Below are 25,426 nucleotides of genomic sequence, written 5' to 3'. Positions count from 1 at the left end.
TTAGCACCAGCTATACGCCCAACTGTCAAACAGCCGGCCCTTGAAAAACACACTTTCGCTTTGACAGGTTGACAACTCTGTGACGTCAAATCCCACCATCAATCAACTTTCCTACGCTTGCTGCGATTGCAAATGGTGACGCAGATTTGCAAATTGCGCACCTAATTACACGATCATTCGTGCTGGGGTCGCGTCCAGTCCCGGAGATTTATTCAAAGACACCCCTTCTCTAGCCAATCTCCACTCCAGAGAAGGCGAGCGCTCACCGCGCGCTGATGCAACCTTATCTAACTAAAACACGCCGGCAACCAGTTCTGGTACTCACACCTCTTGTTGGAAATATCGGCCAGCAGTAGCGACGGCCAGTCACTTTGGAAGAGATGAACGAGTCGAGATTAAAAACACGATTAAGTCACATTCATCAATTAAGAAAAAAGGTCCTCCAGCAAACTCACCTTATTTCTATCCGTTCTGACGACAGTGCCGCGCCGGCGTAACTTGCCAATTTGTACCGCGCGTTGCAGATCAGATTAGAGTCGCGCCGCAAATGTTTTTGATCAGACAGAGGCGAAAGCACATGTTTCGCACTCCGGATCGATTGACGCGTGGGGGTTCTGCCGCGATCCGGTCCGCGTGGGTGTCAATCTTCCCACTCGACCTCTCTCCTCAAGCTAGACCTCTGATCTAACCTCAACCCGGCGTACCGCTTGACGCCATTTCTAAAGGGCTCTCGATTTTCCCACGCGTTTTTTTCTCTCTCCCTCTGAAAACGAAAATTGACTCCAAGTTGAACTTCCGGACCGATCATCCCCAAACTAGTCGCGGCCTTGAAGCGTTCACAAAGTTTCACTTTGTGAGTGTCTTCCTCTTCGTCAGTCTGACTAAACTCGCTGTTCGATGAGCCAAATGAGCCGCAGCGAATACAATTTGTTCCTAATGGTGATGAAAGATGCGTGAAAGAGCTCTTGGCCATTTCAAAAACGAGTAGCGGATGAGCGAGCGAATAGACTAGTGCCAGCAAATTGTAAACAATTGAGCTGCCTTGTTTGGCAGCTTTTATTAGTTATTTATGACTTTTCACGCTACCGTTTAGAGAGCTTTTTATTGGCAGCTGTTAAGCTAGTTGGGCTTATCTCGGAAGTATTTAGTTGGATTCTTTGCGGCCCTTTTTCTGCACTGTCACGATTGGTTTGAACTGTTTTTGTGATCATATTTCTTGAAAGCCTGGAGATAATTATTTTTACCTTTGATGTGGACGCGATCGACGTAAACAACTTCACCCGTTGTGACCCTTCAAGAACGTCAACTGTCACTTCGCTACACGGTTCGCGAAGATTGCACTTTTTGAAGCCGAAAGTTGACATCGGCACGTGTTGCCCCCCTTCAGAGTCGTTTTTCGCGCGCAGATCAACGCGGCAGGGGTTTTATGCAAATTTAGCGGCCCGTTACCCAAACATATTTACCCATTCGAAAAATTATGGACAGCGAAAGCGTTTTAATCATCGCGCGCGCTGGACCACGATTTCGCCCAGAAGAGAGAGATTATAAAACGACTCGCGCGACCCGTTTTGGCGAATCACAACAAAGGCCGTGTTCGAGAGAGAGAAAGAGATGTCATGCCGGTGATATTGATTCGTGACCCAATTTAAAGGTTCGCGCACTCTCTCCGCGGCTAGTTGACTCCGCGACGACGGTAGTCGTCGTCGCAGTAGACCTTGGACGAGACCCCTTCAGCGTCTTCGCCACCACATGTGTGTGCGCGGCGCGGGGTTTCACTTTCTGTGTTCCGTGAGGGCGCATTAAGTGCCCAGCGGAGCAGAAATATACACTCTCGTGCAAAATTACGAACTTTAAGCTGAGGAAAATCTGACTTTTAAGTAAGAGAAACGCGCGATGGCGCGCGTTCGCGCACGCTCCGTTGTTAATTATCACGTTTTTAAGCGCAAAAACGCGCCTAATCATGGCGTCGGGATGGCGTGTAGAGTTTTTAAAAACAAAACAGCAAAAACGTGGAGTCGTTGAAGAAAGTGAAACCCTTTGGGTTAGCTGGTCGATCGAAGATGCCCTCGGGGTGATCAGCTGTGGCTGGGGTAGACTGCGCGACTTCCTGCTCCTCTGAGGTCATTAACGGTCGGCTTGTCTTCCCAAATATCGCCTTATAATGAATGCTATCATCCAGTGGACCGGTTATCCAGTCACCACGCGGTGTGTAATGATGGAATGTTTTTGGCAATCTGGGTTTCTAGGTTAGGGAGAGTGACTTTCCAATCAACGTCGTCAACTTTCGATCGTTATAAATTCATTTCTGTTTTTAAAATGCGTGTTCTCGAAGAGATCATGAGGCAAGATTGCATTCTCTCGAGTGCTTTCAATAGCTGTCAAGTGCTGATCGATGGCGCGCGGGATTTCACAAAACATGTCACTGCAAGCGCCTGGGTGGCATTTCCAGAGGGCACAATTGTCAATTAATTATTCACCATGCCAGCAATCAACTGCGCGCGCACCCGCGACGGATCAAGTAAGCCATGGATTGTAGTAGTTGGGTAATGCCCTCTTAATAGTCGTTGAGTGCGCCATCTTGTGTAAATACCGCACAGAGAGATCCTAGCATCTTACGAGACGAGTTGCAAGCGGGGTGATCGATCAATGATCAGTGGTGATCGACGAGATCACGTAACAAATTGTCACTAAAGTGCGCACTACTGCTTCTTCGACACGAACCATTAGCGAATTGCCGTTTTTATGGGCTGTTGACATGGCGCGTACTACCTGACATTAGCATTTTACGCCATCTTGGTGCAGCGAAAATATCTCTCAGTCGTCGTCGATCAATTAACATTCCAAAGTGCGCGCCCAAGAAACTATTTCTTGTTATCTCCGATTACAAGTACGCTTTTTTGGACGCAGAGCGTGCCCGCGCCGAACTTGCTCTACCCAAAAACGCCACAGAGTTCAATTAGAGTGTGTGAACGACGACGACGACGCACTGCCAAATTTGCAATCTTGTTTTGCGAGCCTTACCATCGCAGCGAGCCATGATTAATTCGGTTTAGCGGTTCTTCCTGCTCCTCCTCCTCCTCTTTTCGGCCTTTGAAGCCTTCTCTCTGGACACCAACTCACGATTCTCACGCGTACTTAATTTAAATGAAAATTTATGTGTCTCTCCGCCGTCCCAAGATGGCTCCGGATCACTTCAGGCGGTTGCACGTCGCTATCTTGCTGGTGGCGCGACGATTTGTTTACATCAGAGAGATGGGGGGAGATCTTCATCGTTCTGTGCATAAATCAAAGCTGTGAGCGTCGTGGATGGACCCCACGCTGAGAAAAGTGCGTTTCTGAAGGACTGTCGCATCTGACAGTTTCAAGGTCATTTTGATCCAGTAGCCGTGAGAAATTTGTTCATTTTGACAGGTCAGTGTCGAGTTTTGATTTGGTGGTGTGTAAAAGTGCAGCATTTTTCCAGGCTTTCAAGAAATATGATCACAAATTGACTGTCGTCGGACTACGTTCCCACATTCATCGCCGGCGCGCTGAATCGTGCCAGCTGCAGGGGTGGTGTAAACAGTGGCCCGTTCACTGCGCCGTGGAGAATTTGTGTACACACACGGCGGTTGTTTATCTGATCGCTGGAAATAGCTAGGTTGTACTTATTAGTACTCCTTCCCGGCGGCGCAGTACACTTAACCTCTAGCGGGAGTGCGTCGCATCTCCAGGGAAGGTTCCACGCATCAGCTTGAGGGCATCTACGGCCGTCGCCGCCGTGTTTGGAGATGACTGATGTACTTGGCTGGAAGCTAACCTCAACTGCACCGACGATGCAGATCCATTCAACCAAGACCATCATGTCAGTGTCACAACCCAGTTCCATGGGATGCGAAGTACTGGAGCACATCACGGCCGCCGTCGGTGATCGTTGATAAAACCGTTCAATTGCCCTTCCTTTTTTGGCGTACTGATGCCCTCGAACCAACGGGATTTCGCTCTGCGACGCGCGCACAACTCGGTGATGGCCAATCATCGACGGGTTGGGTCGGAACTCTCGGATTAGATGGCGGTCGGCGCAACTGGGTCAGGAAGTGGGTCAATTGATTTGAACCGTGAGCGCTCGGTCAATTTTGTGCAAGAGGGGGCGCGCTTTGTCGCTGATTTTGTGGGAAGGGCCTTTACGCACAACGGATGCTATAAATTAAAACGAGTTGGCACGTCATTGTTTACGTTTGATGATATTTGTGAATGAATGGATCTCCAAATTTTACGATCAATATCCGGCGATTCTTTGCGAAAATCCTAATCTGTAAACATTGAAACGATCTGCAAAAAGCCTTCGATTTTTTACATCTACCTGTGAAACATCGCAGTCATAAATTAGCGGCAAACTAGACAGCCCCTTGATTACATGGGCTCCGGATTTTGAAAGGGGCTGTACCGTTACCATATTAATACATGGTGGAGGTCGCACGTTTGATCTTTAACATTTGGCGCACAGACCAACAGTAATCATACACGCGTTCACTCACGAAACGTGACGCAATGGGAGCGTTTTTGTGTCCGAGCGTTCGCACCCAATTCAAGGGCTTACTCCACCACAACAACGCAGCGATTGATGGGCCCATTGTCCACGATTCGTTTATATTTGTGCTGTTTGGTCCAATTTATCGCGCCTTTCGCTGTGCAAAGCCAACTATGATTACTCTCCGGAGACAGAGAGGGATCTCTCAAGCGATCGCAGCGCCGCCACCGCATCGCTGATCGGTTGCCTAACCGACGATTTCCTGGGCTGGTAAATGTAATTTTTAAGGGTCAAATTACCGAAAACCGCGCATACCGCAAGCCATTTTTATGGCGTTGCGGTTTTTCGACTGTTTTGTCTGCGGTGCAGGGCATCCATGTCCAAAACCATTAATTGAGCGCATTGGTACGCGACGCCCTCTCTGAAGCTGGCGGTTTCGAAATTGACCTTTTTTAATTGGTATTTATTGTGCTCAGCGCTCTGAGCGACTATGAATGGTTTTAAATTTTGTTTATTTGAAATTTACTGTCAACCGAGCGCTATTGTTTGTTTACTGTCAAGTTCAGTCTATGTTTTTGAGTAACACAAAAAGACAGCAGATCGCCATCATTATCGACGAACAAGTCGTAAAAATATTTTATTAAATATGACATGATCGTACAAAAAGTCCAACATCCGCGACCGGTGAAAGCTCAGCTTGCAAACAAACAAAAAGAAGGTAAACAATGATGACAGCCGTGCCGCCATTTCTCGCAGGGCTGTGAAAAGAAAGCAAATCGGGTCGTCGCGAAATCAAAAGATTGAAAAAGGTTCGCGTAGGTGTGAACCCTTGGCGTTGAAAAATGTGTCTTTCTTGGAAAGCGATTTTTTTTTCTTTAAAACGGAAACAATAACTTTCCCAACGCGCGCGTTGCTTTTGTTTGCCGTTGACTTTGACACGACGCGACAAGAGAGAAAAAAAAAGGCGGAAAGTGGTACTCAATTTCCGTTCTAAATATTATTGTATTGCGACACATAATGTGCCCAGACGCCGCCTTCGCAGCCGCTTATCGAAGTAGGCTGACTTTGGTCGCAACCAAAACAACATCGTATCCAATTTCATAAGGTTTCAGACGCACTGGACGAAAGTGACGCGCTGCGGTGGCTACCGGTTTTATGTATGATGATGGCTGTCTGTCAGTTGTTGACAACAGAAGTTTGACAGCTAGCTCACCTTTAGCATTGTGAAACCTTGAAGAATCAAAGGGAGGCACTTGGCAGGTTGCTTTGATGTTCCCTTTTTATTTACTAACGGTAGCGTTATGCGTTCCTGTGTCACAGCATTCGTTGATAACGTCAGGTTAGAGGTCAGCGTTCTGATGACTTGTTTGTTTACAAACAAAAAATAATCTACGAGTGCCGTAGGTCAATGCCACATATTTTCGGCTTGATAAGATTCATTCAACTCGGTACGACATTCTGGAAGAATCGCGTAGCGGTTCGTGTGGTGAAATTGGGCATTCGAAGCAAACGCTTTTTGAGGTTATGTCATTTGGCGAAATGGAACAACGGCACAGCCGTGGAGAGATTTGGCGACGTGAGCTGATTTAATCTCGGATCGATTTTTTTCCTCCCGTTTTTTTTACGACCACTGCCCTCAATTTCGTAATTTATTATTCACTGTCTGTGGTTTATGGGTACCTGCGATAAACTTTTGCGCCCCGGGGTGTTTGACCCAAATTTGTTCAATCAGGCGTTACCAAGATGGCGGGACACGGGACCGTTACCAAATGGGTTAACGAACTCAATTGGCAGTATTTGCTTTTTTTTTTCGGGGTACAATATCGATTTTGTTCCCGCCACTAGAGTAATCTACGTGCATATGTATTGCGTGTACGTACACGAAAAAAAGTGAGGTTAAATTTTGTCCGGCCAGCAAAATCAAATGGTGCGCTAGTGTGCGTACGCGAAACGTCATAAAGCTCTCTAGCTGTGGAAACCGCAAGGAATGAAAGCCGATACGGCTCTGGTGCCGGTCGTTCCGGAAGACATCTCAAGTGACACAACAAAGCACTTCTCCTCTCGCTAGGCTTGTTCCAGACGCCTATCTTGCTGCAGCAGCAGCTGGTCTCGTTTGCCACAGATAAAAAATGTTCATAGATAAGTGGAGAAGACAATTTTTGAAACTCATTTTTTAAATCTTTAATACAGAAAAAGCCAATTTTATATTTAAATTTACACAAATATTTATATTAATTATTTCATCGAGTTCAGTCTTAATCATTAGTGTTTGGCAGATTTCCAACAAAATGCAGTCTAGCAGTTTGTGCCAAGTCCGAACCAGCACTGCAGTGCCTACTTGATGCGGGCAAACGCTTTTTTGTAAGTTCGTTCAGTAATTCTTAAATTTCAATTTCCTTGCCATTATTATGTGTGTCTTTTGGAGCGAACCGAACCAGCGAGCGTCATATTTTATCTTGCCTCCCTCTCTCTCTCGTTAGCTGCGCTGGCACAAGTGGGAACTCTTTCCGACCAGTTGTCAGTTTTTATGCAGTAGCAATCGCTATAATGAAACAAAAAGATTGCTGTATGAGAAAAAAAAACTTTCATTTCGTTTGGCAAGCCAAACGACGGAGGTTACAATTCAATTGAACTTTCGTCAAACCTAATTAACCGTGGAAAAGATGGCGACCACGTCGCCGATAAACGTCAACTTTGGAATAGAGCTATAAATCGCGGCACCGCAGCGTTGACAGCTTAGGGCGAATCCCAGACCCTTACCTTTCACAACTACCAACTCCACGCGATGCTTACGCAGCTCTGTTGTTTAAATTCAATCAAATTTGATCAAACGATCAGTTTGATCGAGTTCCACAATAGGGCTGGGAAAAAGAGCCTGCGGTTTCGCTACCTTTTTCTAAGTAAGTTCAGCATCAACACTTCCCGTGCTCCTAATCCTTATTCCTGCCCCGGTGAATGGTGGAGATGGGAGCGGCCGGCAATGGATGGCTTTCATGGTGCTGGCTGTCCTGTCCTGGTAGAATTGGTTTTAATTCCTTTCAATCAATTTCTAAGCAACCTGGGCTGGATAATCATCACACAAACATGACGAAATCCAGTCTGCAACCCGCTAAGATCACCATCTCCATGCGAATGCGAATGCGAATGCGAATGCACCGCAGCGTTGACAGCTCGAACGCTTCCTCTTCTTTGAGGTTATGTGTGTCGCCAGGGTGCCATCAGCGCCAACTTTGTTGCCGAAGGAATCCTTTGTGTGCGCGCGTTTTGAAAAAGGTTTAAACCGCCGCCTACTACTGCGGGCTTGAGCGCGCGATATACTGGAACCGGTTCTTGTGGCAGGTTCTGAGAAATAGCCAAACCGTCTGCGGGGACACCCACTCAGTTCTCTGCGTTCGATGCGGAATGCTATAAAACACGATCGTTTCATTCATAAATGCAGCGCGCAGTTAACGATCGCGGGCTTGTTGTGATCAGAAGTTTAGTCGGACGGCGCAGAGAACTTGGGTTTTTACGACCACGGCGATTAACGATCTTTGAACGAACGGATATTTCACCCGATGCCAACTGGCGCAGACCTTGTACCGATGATCGTAAGTAACGATCGTACAAGTGAATTTAAAGATATTGCAGAGTTGTTCCTAGAGTTGCGAAAATAAAATATGCAAGGTTTAGTAAATTTTGTTGAGCGTGTATCGAAACGTCAACTTCGTGCTATAAAATGGCCTACTGTCAACCTACTGTCAAATCCTGCTAAAAAATGTTACCAAAGCGACAGAAATAGGTCAAAAGGGCACACCATTGATCACCAATTCAATCAACGTAACCCCTACGATGACCATCGGCGGTCACTTCAGACGCCGATCCAGGTCGGTCCGCACACGTATACCGAGATTTATTCCACCGCCGTCCACTCATAAACGATTCATAATAACCATTTACCTCTCTCTGCTGTAGAGAGCTGCGGGCTTATGGGCAACAATAAAAACAAATTTATTTACATTATCAAATTATGCATTCAGGCACAAGCCGGCGAGTGCGAGTTGCATTTGAAGAGAAGTAGTTGCTGGAGGCAAAGAGGTAAAATATGCTGCGAAGCAAAACGACATGGTACCGACAACGGCGTACAGAGGCGGTTTGTCTCGGCCGACTCCGGTTCATTCATAATTCACCACGTAGTCCAGGGTTGAAGTTGTTGCTTTGACATTTCCTCTCAGTCAAAACGACAGTCACGAAGCTGTCAAAGCTACACGTTTATTTTGTTTACGATGAATCCCTCTGACTTCAACCCTTTCGCCGCTAGATTTCACCATTTGATACCGGTGCAACTTGTGTGCGGTTACGAGAATTATTGCATTCTTAGACCAGGCCGGGCACGACGGTCCGTCACCGGCCTGATGGCCCAATTTGTAAGGTTTGGGCAACCATTATGCATTCACCGTGCGAAATGGGGCACCACAAACGGCTTGGCGTTGGTAGAATCGTAAATTTCCGCGAAAAGAATGTATTCTCGTGGTCATCTGTCAAGTTGCCATAAAAAATAAGCCGTTTTAGAGTGGAGTTTTGTTTGCTCGCACTTTTAATCAGAAAATCTTGCCTCAATCAGAGCGTAAACCGTGCAATTTTTTGAAAGAGTAGGCGTTGCAGAAAAAGGCCTGTCAAACTGCGCTTACCCTTTTGGCCGCAGTCGAGGTCGAATGTTTGTGGCTTCTCCAAAGCCACGAACCTTAACCGAAACCGGACCCAGGGTGCCAAACTGTCAAACATATGACATCACACTTGGGACTTGTGTGTTTTTTCGCAGCGCATGCTGCGATCTTATCTTTTAGGTTAGGTTTTTTTTTTCGGTGGTCCTCGGCTAGAAAGTGTGAAACGAGCTCGGGATTTTCACGGTTGGAAACGGTTTTAAATAGGGGTTTTTTCGGTTCGCAAATATACCGGATTTCTTTGCTGAATGGAATCGCGTAACTCGGCGGGCGACGAAAGTGAAAAGCGCCGTGGTGGTTAAATGGCCTCTGGGAGATTTTTAATTTAGATACAGTTTACTTGAGCGTGTAAGCGCGCCTGAGATGGACTTTCCCGGAACAGCTGGACAGCTGAATGAGATTGCGTCTTGTTTTGTTTTGATTTTGTGAAAGAAGTGCATTGTTTATAGCACTTGTATTTTCGAAGATTTTGATAGCTGGGGTGGGTCGTGGGCGATAAATGAATTATTTATGGTCGCTTTCACCTTTCTATGCGACATTGTCGAACCGGCGTGGGAGCGCGTGATAATTCATGTTGCACACCACCTACTACTTCGATAACACAGCAGGCGGTGACACCGCGCGTGACAGATAGCTAGATGCCATAATGGCGCGCGCCATAAAAAAAAGCTGCGTCTCTGCTGGTTTCAATTAGGAGAGGCAGCTGTCAGGTTTATTTTTTGTTGACAAACTGTAAGCTAAACACACCCACCAGCTTTAATGAATGAAAGCGATTGTATTTGCTTTTTTTTCGAGTGAGAAACGACACCGAGCTGCAAAAGATCAACAAACTTTAGTTCGCAAACGACTTGCTTGATAGTCCTCCGCACTCATTCATCTTGTTTGCGTTACGATTCTTACAAGCTTGTCGGTTTTTTGTCCGGCAAGAAAGTTGAAAACGGTCATCGAACCTCCTGTTTCACGTTTAAAAGACAGTTCAGTGACAGTTGCTTGACAATGACTGTCAAAATATGCATTGTTCGATTTCAAGTACCGTAACATAACCTATAAAAAGGCATTTATCTATGATCAATAGCCCGGCAGCATAATATTATGAAAAATGACATAATCCCACGCGATTAGCCCCCCATTTGGAACCTGTTGGTGGCTGGAAGTCCATCAGGCCGAAATCGCTTTTTTATACCCAACGATTTGTAAAAGGCGTCTGGAGAGGTGGCCACCGCGCTTGGTTTGCCATAAAGCTGGTGCTGCCGGTCGCCGCCGGACTCCCATTCTTTGTCCATTATTGATTTCCCCCCGTGGAGCAGCGGCCTTTGTGCGGTTGTTTTTAGTTTTATTGACCATTATCGATCATCGTCGTCGTCGCCGTGGCAACGCCGCCGTCACGTGCCCGATCGTATACGAAAAATGAAGAGGTGGTGGATGACCCCCGCGTCGAATTTTTAATGCGTCTGGACGCCTTGAGACTTCTGATGGTTGCTCGACCATCCAAGATGGCGCTGGAGGACGCTGCCCTTTGACATTGAGCACGCCCTTCGGGATTTTAATTCAATTTTGACAGATTGACAACAACAACAAAGTTACTAGTTGCGATGGCAACAAATAATTCTCGAAACACAACCGTTAATTGCGCGGAGGCAAACAACTTTACTGACAAACTGCACGCCGGTAATCGTTCCGAATCGCAGACAGGGGTCCACCCCGCGAGGCTCTTTGTCAAAACCAGACACCGCGCGCGCAATTATCGCGTATGGTAATTAAATCCTTGTCAGTCGGCGCTTGCTTGAAGGTGTTGTCGCTCCTGTTTTCGACTTAATTGGTGCTATAAAAGCGTCGTGCTGAACTGTCAAAAGGTGGTCGGCGCCATTATGGCAGGAGGGTGACAGACCAATTAGGAGGGGGCGTTTGTACGCCGCGAAGCGATAAGAAGGACCGTATATTGAACTCAGGTGTAGAGGAGTGAAGGTGGCCGATTAACACTTTACAACGCCGTCGCAGCAGGAGGGAGTGCATAATTTCAACCGGTCGGACCGCCGTGTCGTCGGGAAAAGATCAAAGTGCCGACAAATTGGTGTTCGGGGCATGTAACTTTGCTATAAAAATGGTCGTGAGTCACGTTGGCTCTTGAACAGTTGTTTTTTTCATGACATCCGCCATTATGGCTACAAATGTCAAGTTAAACTTTGGACGCTTAAGAGCATCTCCAATGGAGGGAGTCAAATCAAGAAGGGTGAAGGGAGGTTCAGAACACGCGTTAACACTTGTTGATCTGCGCCGTGGATTACAAGGGCGGCGTCGTGTTCTAACGAAAGAACTCGATGAAATGGGCTCGCGGAATCGAATCAAAGAAGCGTGCACGACCAAGATGATGTTGATGATGAGGCGGGCGATGTTTAAATTAAAAGAAACTTTGTTAAATGCTTAGGCACAGGGTGTAGGGAAATCAGAAAAAAGATATCATTCCGAAAAGGAAATATCTCGGAGTCGGAGAACCTAAGTGGTGCACTTAACGCGCGCCAGATGGAGCAGACCGACTTTGTGATACCTAAACGAGAATCAAACCCAGATCAGTCGGGCACCGACGCGCAGACAAGAATATGATTTAATCAGTTTTATGCTAATAAAGCACACGCGAATGCCCGAGCGCAAGTACACAACACACGGAGTGTTGATTTACAACGTTGCACTTAAGCCGAGAACATGATATTTAAGTTCTCTTTTTCATATAGAGATCGAGTGAAGAACGTAGATCATCGCCGGGCGAGGCCAAGAGGGAGGGAACATAACGATAATAATTCATTCTCGATAATTGCGAATGGAGACTTGATTGCAGCAGGGTGCCGCGTCAGTTAAGCCGGATGTCGGGGATCGTCGTTTAAACGATTGTAAATAAAGTGTGCAATTTGAGGGGAATGCGACATGTTATGGAAAAATTCTGATCAGTTGAACTCATTGAATTTAATTTGACACCTGGAAGTGACAGCGTCTGTTGCGGAAGCCATTATGGCTGAGAAATGACAAATGATTCTAGGTGACATTTGAGGGGTCGACTTAGAACAGATCGACTTCAAAATTGCCACTTTGAAACTTTGAAGTTGACAGCTCCCGTTTTTATAGCACCATAATATGGCAAAACAAAAAATCTCATTTGATCGTATCTGACGCTCGCGTAATTGCATGGCCAACTCGACACCTGAGCAACCGTTTTGCATGAAAAACGACCCATAAACGTCAAGGATTTATGCACGCCTGGTGTCCTGGTCGCCACCACTGCTGACACACTAGCCAAGATCTTATCACGCTGTGGAGCCTGCCGGCCACCACAGGCCGTGGCGAATAATGATCATCGTTACGGCCGCGGTACTTGGACGGGGAATTTGCGCGTTTTCGTAGTAAATTTTCCGCGCGGGTAATAAACACTTACCGCAACCATAGCCCAGACTCTCTGGAGTGTGGCGACTTAATCATCTTGCTGACTAGGATTGGTCGTCTTCCTTTCAACACGTGCCACCGGAACGTCGCCGCCGCTGCGTGTGACTACTTGTGTTCAGCGCACCAGAAAGGTGGTCATTATGCAATTACAGCCGAAGCGTCCTCCTGTCCGCATGGCGTTGTAATTTGATCGTTTTAGTTATCGCATGACCCATAATTGGAATTACATCTTGGTTTCTCTTCGCTCTCTTCGTCGTGTTTTTACACTGTCGGCGTGCCGATGACAATCTGGCTCGCGCACGTGCCTTGACCAATGTCAACACAGGAAGTTGTTGACATACTTTCGCGGGTTGGTCACCGCGCACCGTTTTTTGTTTGTAGTTTTGTGATCATATTTCTCGAAAGCCTGGAGATTATCAAACAGAAGGTACTTACCTCTAAACACTGCGCGCAAGACGTTTTGACGCAATGACGTTTAACCCCTTTGGAAACGCAGCAGCCGCCTGCTGTCACGCTCACACGGTGCAACTCAAATTTGAAGTACTTTTTAAGCAGCCCTGACCTCTAGTTGAACAGCTGCAAACAGTTTCGAAATTATCTAATCACACGGGAGTACAGCCGAAGTGCACAGCTCTCGAGATAAACATAAACAAACCGAAAGGCGGACGCAGAGCGCGTCTACTACTTATTTCAAGGCAAAAGTAGATTGAGTAAATATTTGGGAAAATCTTCACACCCTCTGCCTCCGAAGCTGGAGAGGCCTGCGGTGAAGAGTCTTTTTAAAAAATAGCACTTGTTTGTATACAAACGCTGCGCAAATATACACGAAAAAGTGTGCGCGGGAAAAACTTCCACCGGTACCAGCTCGAAAATTGATGTTAAATAATTAACATTAATTAATAAACTGTCGAATGTTTTATTTTTTCGGTTTGGTTTTGTGCTTTGCACTTCTTTCAAGAGCACGTTTTCGAAACGGTTTCTGTTGTTGAGCGCGCCTCAAATCACTCCTCCAAACCGTTAACACGTAAATAATCGAAGCTTGAGCCTCTCCGTGAGCCGTTGTTTATTGTGTCGAGAGGTGAAACGTGAGATGCTGCGCTCTTGAGCGCCAAATTTCCTCCGTCCGAGCCAGGATCAGTTTCGCAAAATGAGCAATGTTCTTGTCCCCCCCAGACAGTTATTACTTTAGCCTTTTGCTGAAGGGTGTCACGTGGAGGTGGCAGACATCAAGATTCACGAGGAGCCTTGCCAACAATTCTTACTCGTTGGCACACAGTCGCGCAAGTCGGTCTGGTCTGTGTGCAGCAGGTATTCAAATGTCATTGTGCAATAACACTTTATCGATGTTTTAACTACCTCCGACATGGCTTCGAGTCGCGAACCGTTCAATTGCAAGAGGACGGTGAGGTCACCTAGATCGCAAACAATTGCAGCGAACCGGTTCTTGTACACTATTTTTTTTCGCGCTGACAGGTTCGTGTCTTGGTTAATGAGCTCACTCGCCGGCCGGGGGTCGCTCGCTCGCATAAATCACACAATGACCGACTCGGGCAGCAAAACAATGACGCATGCATAAACAATGCCGCGAAATGTTTGCACGATCGTGGCAAATCGATTCCGGTGGAGAGAATTCTGCACACTGAAGAATGCCGGCGAGCCGATTGGAAAGCCGGTCACGATCCGACGGGTGTTGGAAGAAAGCACACACACTCGCCCTGTGGGAAACGGTAATTGGTTCCGACGCGGTGAGGAGCACTTTTTCCATTTGGTTTGATAAGGTTTTTGTGATCATATTTCTTGAAAGCTTGAAAAAATGCACCATATTTACCTATTTCTTTTGCGAGACTGCTGCGATGCGCTTTGCTTTGAGGTGGCGTTTGACATTTGACCCCTTTGGAAACGAACTACACACGCTCAAGTGAGAATGCTCGTAAATGGTTAAAATCTGCTCATAATTTGCATACAAAGTTGCGGTAACCGAGGTGTGAAATTAACGTCGCACCTGCCACCGCAGTTGAAAGCGCGATTCCGAGAAAATCGTGATCTATTAGTCGCGTCAATGAGCTCATTTCCAGCGACGCCATAACATGTCAATTAGGTTTCTCGTTCTTGTTAGCAACCGACCAAACTAAGGGATAATTGTTATTGTTTCACTCCACAGCCCCAGTCAGTACCCGATCGATTGCATTTAATTAGCGTGTTTCGATCATACTGACTACTTTTTATGGCGGTTTGCTCGCCTGCAAGTAAAATTAGACATTGCAGCGGCAATGATCGACGAGCGCTGATCTTTGGGCCAAAATCGTGCCTCTATTGTTTGGCGCCGAAACCGTGCTGCCAGTCAATTAGCACGAGCCGATGTTGGGGTCTGAAACTGTAACAATAGAAGCTCGGTGGCGTCGGAACCATAAAAGGCTCACGACGAGGAGCGCGATCTTGATTGTTGGCGGACCCAGCGTGGTTTTGCAGGTTAGATTTGCGCAATGTTTTGAGGTTATGGTTGCACAAGTCGGGACGCTTCTTCGCCAGTGGTTATCGGTGCAGCCGGATCTCCTCAGGTTCCAGGAAGACGGCCACGTCACGTGCTGTGGACGACTTTCGATTTCTACGTCGGCGCAAAACGGTGCATCTCGAAGGCTTCCCGCAAAAGCCACTGCTGCCAACTGAAAGGAACGCGGCTTTGCGCTTTGGTGCGCGGGTGACTTATGTCCCATGGCATCGGTTGAGCGGATCCACTTTCATTGGCCGTTTTTTTTATGGGCCGAGCAACTGGTGTTGTGTCAGTGATGCGTAAATAAATAACCCAGGGGAAATGTCAACGTTGATTAATGTGATATGGGATCAATTATTTCGCGTGGTAGATGTGGTATTTATCCGATAATCGGTTTCTGTGGGTGGCGATCGATTGTGCAATTTTGTTCGCTTAGTGGTCTGAAATTACAAAATAAGAAAATCCGTCTTGAGAGGATTCAGAACAAAATTCTTAAAATGATTCTGAAATTTCCTCCCTGGTTCTGCACCAGTGAACTTAAGCAATTAGCCGAAATGGACACTTTGGATCAAGCTTTGGATGTTATGTCCAATAAGACAGCGTTCTTTTATTACGTAAGGCAAAAAAAAAAGAATTTTAAGACCCTTCTCCCCTCGCAACAAAATTTTAAATGTTGTGTATGGAGCGTAAAACAACCTCCGACCCGTGCTCCGACCTCCCTCCTCCCAACTGCGTTTCGTAATGAAAGAACGCTCCATAAGATGCCATCATAATATTAGTAAATTATTTTCCAGATTTTCATGCGAAGATGGCGTTACGAATGACAAGTCAAAATCACTCAGTGGTACCAACATTACTTAAAAATCTGGATAAGATTTTTGTTGAAATCAAAACAATGTTTACACGTTAAATTTGAAACAGACCTCAAATTGTACAAGCTCATTCCAAAACTGACTCCTTTTTGAGTAATTTTTACTTAGATATTGTCAAAACCGAATCTTCTTAGAAATGAGTTTAACTCATCATTCAACACATAATTTGTGAATTTCAATTCAATTTGAGTGATTTTTACAAGAATTTGCATTTAAAAGCGAGAGAAATCCGTGATTTTTTTCCAAAGCCTTATTTCTGAGTACGTTTGATTTCTACGAAATGACAGTGAATATATTTTTTACCTCTTTTTTTTTTGAAAATAAGTCAAACTGAACAATTTTTAGTTTAAGGATTTTTGTGTTATTGTTTACTTGTTGACAAAAGAAGTTATTTCTAATCATTCGTTCCTCACTTATCTTTTCACAATTTTGGCTGCTGCCAATACCGAAATTTTCTAATATCGTTATTTACAGAAAAAGGATAAAGGGATTTTCTGATCAATTGATTGCCTTAGGAAATGAAGTTTAAATGCACTTGTTTTCGCATAAAAATAAAACGTTTCCAAAAAAGTGTCCACGTAGTTTATGGATACTCTCTTCATAACAAAATTACCATACATTTTTAGAAGATTACTGGATCGATACACAATGACAAAAAAGAAAGAAAAAAAGGTGCAGGTGGTTATGTTCTACATGACCAATATGACAAAGAACTTTGTTCAAAACTCCTAAAAAAATATTTTATGTTATTTTATATTTATAATCATTGCCTATTTATTTATTCCTAAATAATTAATTCCAAATAAATGTTTTCAATCTTTGGCACCTCTGTGGAAATAAAATGCCAAAACACGAAACTATTGCCAAAACAAGTATGGTTCGGAAAACGTCCCCCCGGGAGGACCTCACAGAGGGAACCGGCCACTCTAGGTTGTGACCACCACAATCAAAATGGTAATTTTCATGTCCAGTATCAAAAACCATGAATTTTGATACCCATATTGCCCCAAGTCGTATGGTTCGATTAATGTCCCCCCGGTAGAAACTTCCCCAGGGCACTGGCCACTCCGGGTGTGGCCAATATCCTATTAATGTGGTCCCAACCCCATTGCCTCAAATCATTCTGGTTTTCCGGTGACCGTCCTAACAATCTTCATTAGAACATAATTCCTCCCAATTTACCAATTTAGTGCACAAACTGTGTCTTTCAATGTGTGCGTGTGTGTGTGTGTGTGTGTGAGCAATAAATTACCCCCGTGGATCCGTCTTTCATGAAACCACGGTAGGCACTGAAATTTTCTGAGGCTAAGTGCTAGCTTAAATAGTACGCATGAAATGTGGCAACAGTGGTGCAACATTCTCGCGTGACAGTTCCACGAAAGCAGGAGACAAGGCAAAATTTGCTAAGTGCTCTCAGCCAATCAGCTGCCGGGATTTTTCCTGCATTCATTTTTTATTTTCATCTTAACTTTTGAATACTTTAACAAAGTTTTATCAACTGTGTGAGGTAGTATACTTGCAATTTAAGACTTCCCCTTTCGTTTGGTGGATTAAGCATGCAGATTGCTTGTATTGGGTGGAAGATATAAGCGTTCAAACAATTACACAAATCGTTACACTTTCGCTTCGCGAAATTTTGGATTGACACCCGTAGACAGTGCCCTTAGGACAAAGTTCTTTGTCAAAAAATAGAAAAAATCTGATTTATTAAGTAAGACACTATTTTGAAATCAGCCCCAATATTCAAGCTAATATCTGTAAATTCTGATTGAAAATAAACCCAGAAATGTGTTATTGTAAACCAGCGTGTACTCTTGTTAACGTCTCTACACGTTTAACTGAAAATGCAGCATTCTGAAATCAAATGCAACATTTTAATAAATTTCTTTTCCCTCCCTTTTTTCCAGACTGTTCCACGCTTCATCCGGCGTGCGTTCGCTGCACCGAGCGGGGCTGCGTCAAATGTGCCGACCTGCTGCTGCGGATAGACACGCGCGAGTGCGTCCCGGACTGTCCCGGCGGCTACGCGGCCCAGTGGTCCACGACGTCGGAGTTTATGGGTCGCATCTGCTACCCGGTGGGCTTTTCCGGCTCGTTCCTGGCGGCGGTCGTCGGGATCGCTGCCGGCGCGGTGCTGTGCATCGTGCTGATCATCGCCGCCATGGCCGTGATCCGGCGGAAGCAGAAGCGAAAAAAGTACCGCGAAACGTTCATCGACGAGAACATCGACCGGTTGGAGTTTGTGAAGCAGCTCGATGAGTTGAGGCCGCAAGCGGAGTACTTTCTGCAGATGTTGAACGACACGCGTCGTCAGATCCGGAAGTTGCACCTTTCGGGAGATGCTTCCGGTGCGGCCACGTACCATCCGGTGGTACGGGATCTGGCCAAAATCCTGATTCTGCTCAACAAACCGGTAGAACTGATCAGTTCACCGCCACACGACTGGCAGCGGCTGTACGTGTGGGCCGAACGCGTCCTGGACCGGTACAAACCGGAACTGACCCAGCTGATCGAGTTCCTGCAGCAACCCTCCCTCCCATCGTCAGCTTCCGATCCGCGGCTCGGAACCAGCGAACATTCCACCTTCAAGTCCAAATTCAGCAACGGCAGCTCGACGACCGGAGCGGCCAACGAGAGCGACACCTCGCCCAGTCTCAGTGCCAAAAATCAGCGCAATCTGCTGCAGCCGGAAACGGCCAGCACCACCAAACAGAACCACTTCCTCGGTTCGCTCATCAGTCTGCACGAGTTTGACGAGCGGTCGTCCTCGTCGCACGTGACGGACGCCGGCAACGCCAGCAACCCGTTCGGGGACACGTTTGACCACGTCCGGTCGTACCTGTCCACGTCCGGCATCAACGACAGCTCGCTGTGGCTGCAGGACGAGTTCTTCAAGCTGGGCTTCCGACCGCAGGACGAAATCACCACCGAGCTGTAGAAAAAACATTCCACCGCGCGGACCGGAAGTGCGTCGTTCCCTGGTTTTGGAACGGGTTCGCAGACTTTCGTGGGATCTCGCGTCGCGAGAGTGAAAAAAATAATAATGATACAATCACGAAACTAGTCACAAATCGTAATAATTGTAAAGAGTTCTTTTTTTTTGTCTGTCTACGTTATAATGCAATTCGTACGAAGTATTTATGTACATTCGAGCAACTGTGAAAAAGATGCCTTTTTAGCAATATGTAAAATTAAAAAATGCAAATTTTTCGATAAATATTTCTGAGCAAACGGACAATAGCAGTAGACTATGTATTGTTGAAATACTTTCGAAGTAGTAGCGTACTTTATAAATGTGTGTAATACACACATAAGGTTTATAGTTATTTGAGATAAAGTCACGTACAGTTTTATCATCGATGACAAGCAGAATGTATCTGTAAGGAAAATACAATAAAATGTTATTAAATCAACATCCTTATTTTATTTTTGAAACATGAAAGAAACTCCTAACTTTTATTTTTTGCTCTGTTGAGTTTTGTTTTGGTTTTATTAGCTTATAGGAAATTTAAACTTAAACTTTTTAAAGGTAAAATTAGAGTTCATCGATTTAAAGTTAGTTCAAAGTTTTGATTGGTTGAAAACCTCCTATATTGCAATGCCTGATTTGATTAACAAAAATTACTTGTTATATTTGCCAACATTTACGATTGCATCCCAAAACAATTCAAATCAAATTATTCGCTCTACAGCATTGCCTTGGCGTTCTCGATTGCGAGATTCCTACTCGAAACTAGGTGTTCGAAGGCTTGATTGTTGAGGCAATTGCAAACCTCTTTTTACACCTTAGCTTCCATCCACCTCGGGATTCGAACTGACGACCTTTGGATTGTTAGTCCAACTGCCTACCAGCGACTCCACCGAGGCAGAGCCCAGGGAGACGACTCCTAAACCTGGACTGAGCTAACGACCTAACCTTTTTAGGTTAGTCCGGGGCCAACATTTACTTCCCGTCCGACGGAAGGCGTGATCAGACAAATCTCGTCTCGAAAAATGCCACCGGGACCGTCTGGGATCGAACCCAGGCCGACTGGGTGAGAGGCAATCACGCTTACCCCTACACCACGGTCCCGGCTGTTTCAAATATTAGAAGTTCTTTATTTTTAGCATATAATTTTGCATTAATTTCTGTTAGTTTGTTGCACTCTTGTATTTTTGAATTATTTCTGTAATTTTTTGCGTTCTTTCGAACCTGCGCAGTTCTATTAATGCTGAGCAAATAATTTGGATTAATTTCCGTTAGTTTTTGAATTCTTTGTTTTTAAGCAAATTATTAGTATCATTTTGTGAGTTTTTGCATTCTTTCAAACATGAGATGTTCGTTACTTTTTACATTATTGTATTATTATCTTGCCACTTCTTCTACAAGTTTGCATGAGTGAGTTACAAGATGGCTCTGCAGCGAAAAAATGCATAAATTATACAAAAAAAAGTTAATTTTTAAGCAATTCGGCGAAATGTCCATACGGCGAAACAACATTCGGCGAATTGTACCAGATCCGGTAAACACTCGGCGAAAAATGACAGTTGATTTGCCGAAGTTCGGCATTTTCCGCAGTAAAAATGAGTTGGTCTGTTTTCGGCAGAATTCTGCCGAACTCGAAAATCCTAAAAGTCGTCAAATCCAGAGTTTTTTTTGAAAAGGACCAATAAACCATTGTCTTGCATATGTTTATAGGACCTAATCAAAAAAAACTCGAGAAATGCAGTCTTCAAAAATTTTATTGCATTAAAATGAAAAAAAAAAAATCAGAAATAAAACCTTTTCTGTTATCTTTTCGTGTTTTTTACTGCAGTACATGTACATAAAAATTTATTTAGGGCTTTGGGACCCTATTCAGCAATACTTTTGTTATTCTAGCAACACATCTTTATTTCGCAAGTCTGTGTCAATTCTTCTTAATGTGTTTGATTACAGCGGCACCATTCGATGTTTTTCAAAAGCTTCACTACACTGTAACAAAAGATTCTTCGATTTGAGCTTAAATAACACCCTTACCAAAAATCATGATTTTTTGAGTTCCAAATCCCACTTTTCATACGAATTTTTCAGTTCAACCCATATAACCATTTTATGGTTGTAGTAGGGGAAATATACCCATTTTAATCACTCTAAGCCGTTCGACCAATTCTCATCACTTTTGCCGTTTTCCGCTATTAAATCAACATTTCTCGACTTTTTTTTTGATTAGGTCCTATAAACATATGAAAGACAATAGCATATCGGACCTTTTCAAAAAAAATGATCAAAGTGCTGATAGGCCGATAATATAAATAGGCTTAAAAAGAGTTTCTCTAATATAAAAAAACAAGAAGCTTTTGCTAACGATTTTGTGAGGTAGGCAGCAATCACAGAATTGGCTTAAACATATTTTTTAAGATCTTAAAGGTAAATTTCGGATGGGATACGACAAACAAACGCTATTTCTTAATCGGTCATGAAATGTCAAATTTCTATTAAATTGCTAGTGAATCATACATCTTACGAAATAAAACTATCATAAACTTACAACACGTTTTAGTTCTAACATTACTCGTAACTGTCTCTCTTTCTCTCGCGAGCAACCTGGCCGCGCCGTCCCTCCGTCGCCCTAATCGTGCCGCACCTCGACCACGTTCAACCGGTCCGTGTAGCGCGGATTAAACGTCAGAATCGGATCATCATCATCGTAGCTAATGTCCTCATCCGAGCTGTTAATGCTTACCGGCGGCACCGCCACCGGCTCGTCGTCCTCCGAGTCCGACGGGAAGAACCGCACCGACGAATTTGGGTGGATGTAGTAATTGAACTTGGCGAACTTTTCCAGGTGGCGCGGTTTTGTCACCCCGGTGAGATTCAGATCGGACATCTGGATGCGCATTCGTGCGTCCGGGGGGAGTTCCGTTTGGATCTGGCGCGGTTCGTACACGACGAGGCAGCGCGACTGGTCGGGGAAGCCGGGAATGCGAGCGGCTTTGCTGCTGGCGGTGCTGTTGGCGAAGCTGGTCGCTCCGGGGTTGCTGGTGGTGGCGTTGATTTCCGTCGAGTTGGTGATCTTCTCGTTGGCACCGCTGAACAGGGCGGTCATGTTCGTGGTCTGGTTGATGGTGTTGTTTGTGGTGAGGTCCAGCCGCTTGCGGGGGCTCAAGCTGATGGCTTCGAAGGGCGCGACGAGGTCTTTTTCGAGATTTTTGCTCCGGAGCTGCTTCGACTTGGTGGGGGTTGGTTGGCGTCTGGGCGGAGTTTGTGCCTTGGGCGGAGAAGATTCCGAGTTGGACGAGGCGATGTTTCGTCGGGTTGGGCGGCGTCGAGTTTCTCGCTTGGGCGGGCTTTTCTGACGGGATTTGGAGCGGGTGAAGACCTCGTTGTGTTCTTCGTCATCGCTACTGCTGCTGCTGCTGGCGGTGTTCTGAGAGCTGCCCCGGGTTGCACTTCGTCCTGAGATGCTGGTCTCTTTCCAGTGGATTCGACGGTTCTTCGCCGCCGCTGTCGTAGCTGGCTTTGTTGTGCGTGTTTCGGCTGGGATCTTTTTGACTTTGGCGCCGTTTCGGAGCGCTCGTTCCATGACTTGGGCTGGTGGTGAAGACTTGTTGTTGGCAGTTCGGGGCTTGGTCGGCGTAACGGATCGCTCCTTGGCCGTGGGCTTTTTCTTCATGGTTTTCTTGAAGACCTTCTTGCGGCTTGCGGCAGGAGCTCGAGTGTTGGAGGATTTCGAGGGGGCTCGATCGCTGACAAGTTTGGACATTTGTTCCATGCTTGTTCCACCGCCAGTTTCGATCGCCGAGTCCGACCGGTGCCGCGCATCGGCATGACTTGCCGAAAGGGAGAGCTGCTCCTCTGGAATGACCGGAAAGTTACTGATCGAATGCAGTTTCGGATGAGCGGTCCCGTTGGCTCCGTTGGCGGTTGAAATCATCGTGTATTGCTTGATGACCTGCTTGTACACCTTGATCTGGCTGCGGCTGTTTTTGTTCTTGTTCGACAAAATGTACTTGGCCGTGTCCACGGAGTACAGCGAGTCCTCGTCGTCCTTGGTAGACACCGTCAGATGCTGCTTCCGGTGAAATTTCATCCGATCTCCATCGACCGTCTTCTCCAGAATGGTCGTTTCCTGGCCCTGGGAAATCTCACGATTCAACGAACCAGCCGCGGCCGATCGATTGAGCAGCCAATTTTCAACCTTTTCGTGGCTCAACATGTTGATCTGGACGGTGGGATCCTCAATGCTGGTCATCAACTTGTGCAACCCGTTCCGCTGCCAAATGGGCTTCCGTTTACTGACCACCTGCACCAGCTGCTTATTCAGCTCCTCGCGGTTCTCCTGGTCCGAATCTTCCTCGACGCCCGACTCCACAACGTCGCTGATTTCGCTATCGTCCGACACTTCATAGTCCAGCGAGTTTATAGCCGCGTCAATGTCCAATTCCACCGATTCTTCCTTTTTCGAAAATTTCTGCAAGCAAATTAGAAAAACAAAAACTTTAAAATTGTCCCAACAATCATACCAAGCAAAAAACACAAAACAGAAACTCGTGTCCGTCCACCACTCTCCGCAGGCTCGGCCTCCCCCCCATCATTCCTTACCGGTGGCGGTTCTCCGGGGTCCTCCCCCTCCGGATCCGGGGCCAGCTTCCGTTTGCGACCACCATCCAGCGCGAACCAGCTGCCAACGGAGCGCGCAAGTCGCTGAACCAACGCCAAGGAGCACCTGAAAAATCCCTGCCGCTGCGCGAGGAGCAGGACGGGGTTCCGGAGAACCCACGGAGAGTGGTGTTTGTGTGTGTCATTTTGACCGTTGAACATAAGATAAAGCAAAAGGGCAACTTCTACAGACAAAATGTGTGTAAACCAGAGCAAACACTTACGTCCATAATCGTGCGCCAGACGTTGCTCCGGGCGCCGAGCCGATCGTCGTCCGGCAGAACCTGGTCGACCCTGAAAGAAGAGACGCAGCAAAAAAATAAGATTCCCAAAAAGTCCAACAAGAGCAGCAGCAGCAACAACAACAACCAAGCACAAACTTCAAACAAAGCAACTCACCGGAACGAGGGCTTCCGCTTGGACATTTCCGACTGCGGTGTGGTGTGTTTGTGCGGTCCGAGCAAGTGTCCGTCGGAACGAACCGATTTTGGGTGGAAATGCGTACGTTTTTTGGGGTAAAATCGCCAGAAACCGAGACCGCCACAAAGCGGTTTGAAAATGCGAGGACGCGCTTTTGCTGTTTCGATCGTTGACAGTTTGCGTTAAAAAATTTTGAGTGGTGCGTGCGATGAATTTGAACAGGAAAACATCGAATTTTGTTAAACCTTCAGAAACGTATATCGAACTGGTTTCGATTGAAGGAAACGCTGTAACCAAACTACCCTGACTGAAAAATACGTAAGACGTCCGTCGTTTGTCGTCCGTGCAATCGTATGAAGGCAGCCGTCCCCTAACATGACAGTTTTCCGAGGGGAACGACAGTGATCCATTGAGGTTTCATTACGTCGGATTCGGTCTATATTTAATCATTTTAGTTGAAACTCTGAAGATTTCATCGATTTTATTCATTTCATCGGATGTCTCGGATTTCGTGGGATTTCAGCTGAATTTGCCGTGTTTAATCGAATTTTGTTTGATATTACTTTAGTGTGTAAGCAAAGTGACAGGTTGAATACAAAAACAAAACAAACGTCAAACGGTCAGACAAAATCAATGAAAAAAACTGCATCAGCATCATCAATAAAAAAAAGCATCATGTTTCGACATTCCTGTTCCGGACGCGAAAGGTTGTTTATCGGTTACCGGTGCCCTCAACGCCGAACTAGTCGTGGCCGGAGGTTACGTGTCCACACCGCTACCGGAACTCCATGAAAACGGTTCCGGATGCTTCAGATGTGACAAAAAGTTGGCGATGATCAAGCCGGAAGTGATGCACAAAAGCAAGAATCTGCTGAACCGTTACGTTCGGGTTATTATTTTACATGACCTCGAAAAAATATATTGCGTGTTGTCAATGTGTGAAAACATAAATCGAAAATAAAGATTATTGAACAAAACAAAACATTTCAACAAAAAAAATATTTTTTAAGAATTTAAAAAGTGATCCGAGTTGGGTGGAGTACAACCATGAGGGATGTTTCCCGAAAGTTAAAAATGTACAAAAATCTGTAAGGCCTGTAAGGAATCCGGAATGACTGAGTGTGTCCGGGCTGTGGTCCATTGCCTGCGCAAAAGAATTTTGGACTTTCGGTGAATCCCGTCCTTGTGTAATTTGAACTACTTTATTCTTCTAGAAGGCCGATTCCCTCCGATTTCCCGACCAATGCGGTTCACCGGACTCTTTTCCTGTTGATGGGTCCTCGCACCATATTCCCCTTTCTCGATGTATCGGTTTCCGCGCCGGGTAAGCCTTCCTACTTCGGCCACATTCCCTTCTTCGTGACCGACCAACTTTTA

At 45.8% G+C, this 25,426-nt stretch overlaps 2 protein-coding genes across 3 annotated transcripts in view; one reads left to right on the top strand and one right to left on the bottom strand.

Moving 5' to 3' along the window:
- Positions 1-19,330, top strand: part of LOC6032650 — a 31,143-nt gene extending 11,813 nt beyond the window's left edge. Inside the window, exon 2 of the mRNA XM_038248271.1 lies at positions 17,916-19,330. Within this exon, the coding sequence (XP_038104199.1) occupies positions 17,916-18,946 (1,031 nt within the window). The 3' untranslated portion in view covers positions 18,947-19,330. The remainder of the gene's footprint in view (positions 1-17,915) is intronic.
- A 2,107-nt stretch (positions 19,331-21,437) lies between these two features.
- LOC6032651 lies at positions 21,438-24,227 on the bottom strand. Of its 2 annotated transcripts, XM_038248967.1 has the most exons (4): positions 24,029-24,227; positions 23,854-23,923; positions 23,573-23,713; positions 21,438-23,441 (listed from the first exon to the last, which is right to left on the bottom strand). In XM_038248967.1, the coding sequence occupies exons 1-4, from the start codon at positions 24,052-24,054 to the stop codon at positions 21,600-21,602; spliced, it is 2,079 nt and encodes a 692-aa protein (XP_038104895.1). In that variant the 5' UTR covers positions 24,055-24,227; the 3' UTR covers positions 21,438-21,599. The 2 variants fall into 2 exon arrangements, with proteins under 2 accessions (XP_038104895.1, XP_038104896.1); XM_038248968.1 differs by lacking the exon at positions 23,573-23,713 and having other exon boundaries at positions 24,029-24,226.
- Positions 24,228-25,426: the final 1,199 nt, after the last annotated feature.

The sequence above is a fragment of the Culex quinquefasciatus genome, chromosome 1, assembly GCF_015732765.1.
Source record: "Culex quinquefasciatus strain JHB chromosome 1, VPISU_Cqui_1.0_pri_paternal, whole genome shotgun sequence".
In the NCBI taxonomy this organism is placed as follows: domain Eukaryota; kingdom Metazoa; phylum Arthropoda; class Insecta; order Diptera; family Culicidae; genus Culex; species Culex quinquefasciatus.
This window is presented reverse-complemented; position numbering and strand designations above follow the sequence as displayed.

Coding starts and splice junctions, on each gene's coding strand:
- LOC6032651 (XM_038248967.1), bottom strand. CDS start 24,054: ATGTCCAAGCGGAAGCCCTCGTTCCG. Junction 23,714..23,853: donor TCTGGCGCACGATTATGGAC/GTAAGTGTTTGC, acceptor CTCCTCGCGCAG/CGGCAGGGATTTTTCAGGTG. Junction 23,442..23,572: donor ACCCCGGAGAACCGCCACCG/GTAAGGAATGAT, acceptor ATTTGCTTGCAG/AAATTTTCGAAAAAGGAAGA.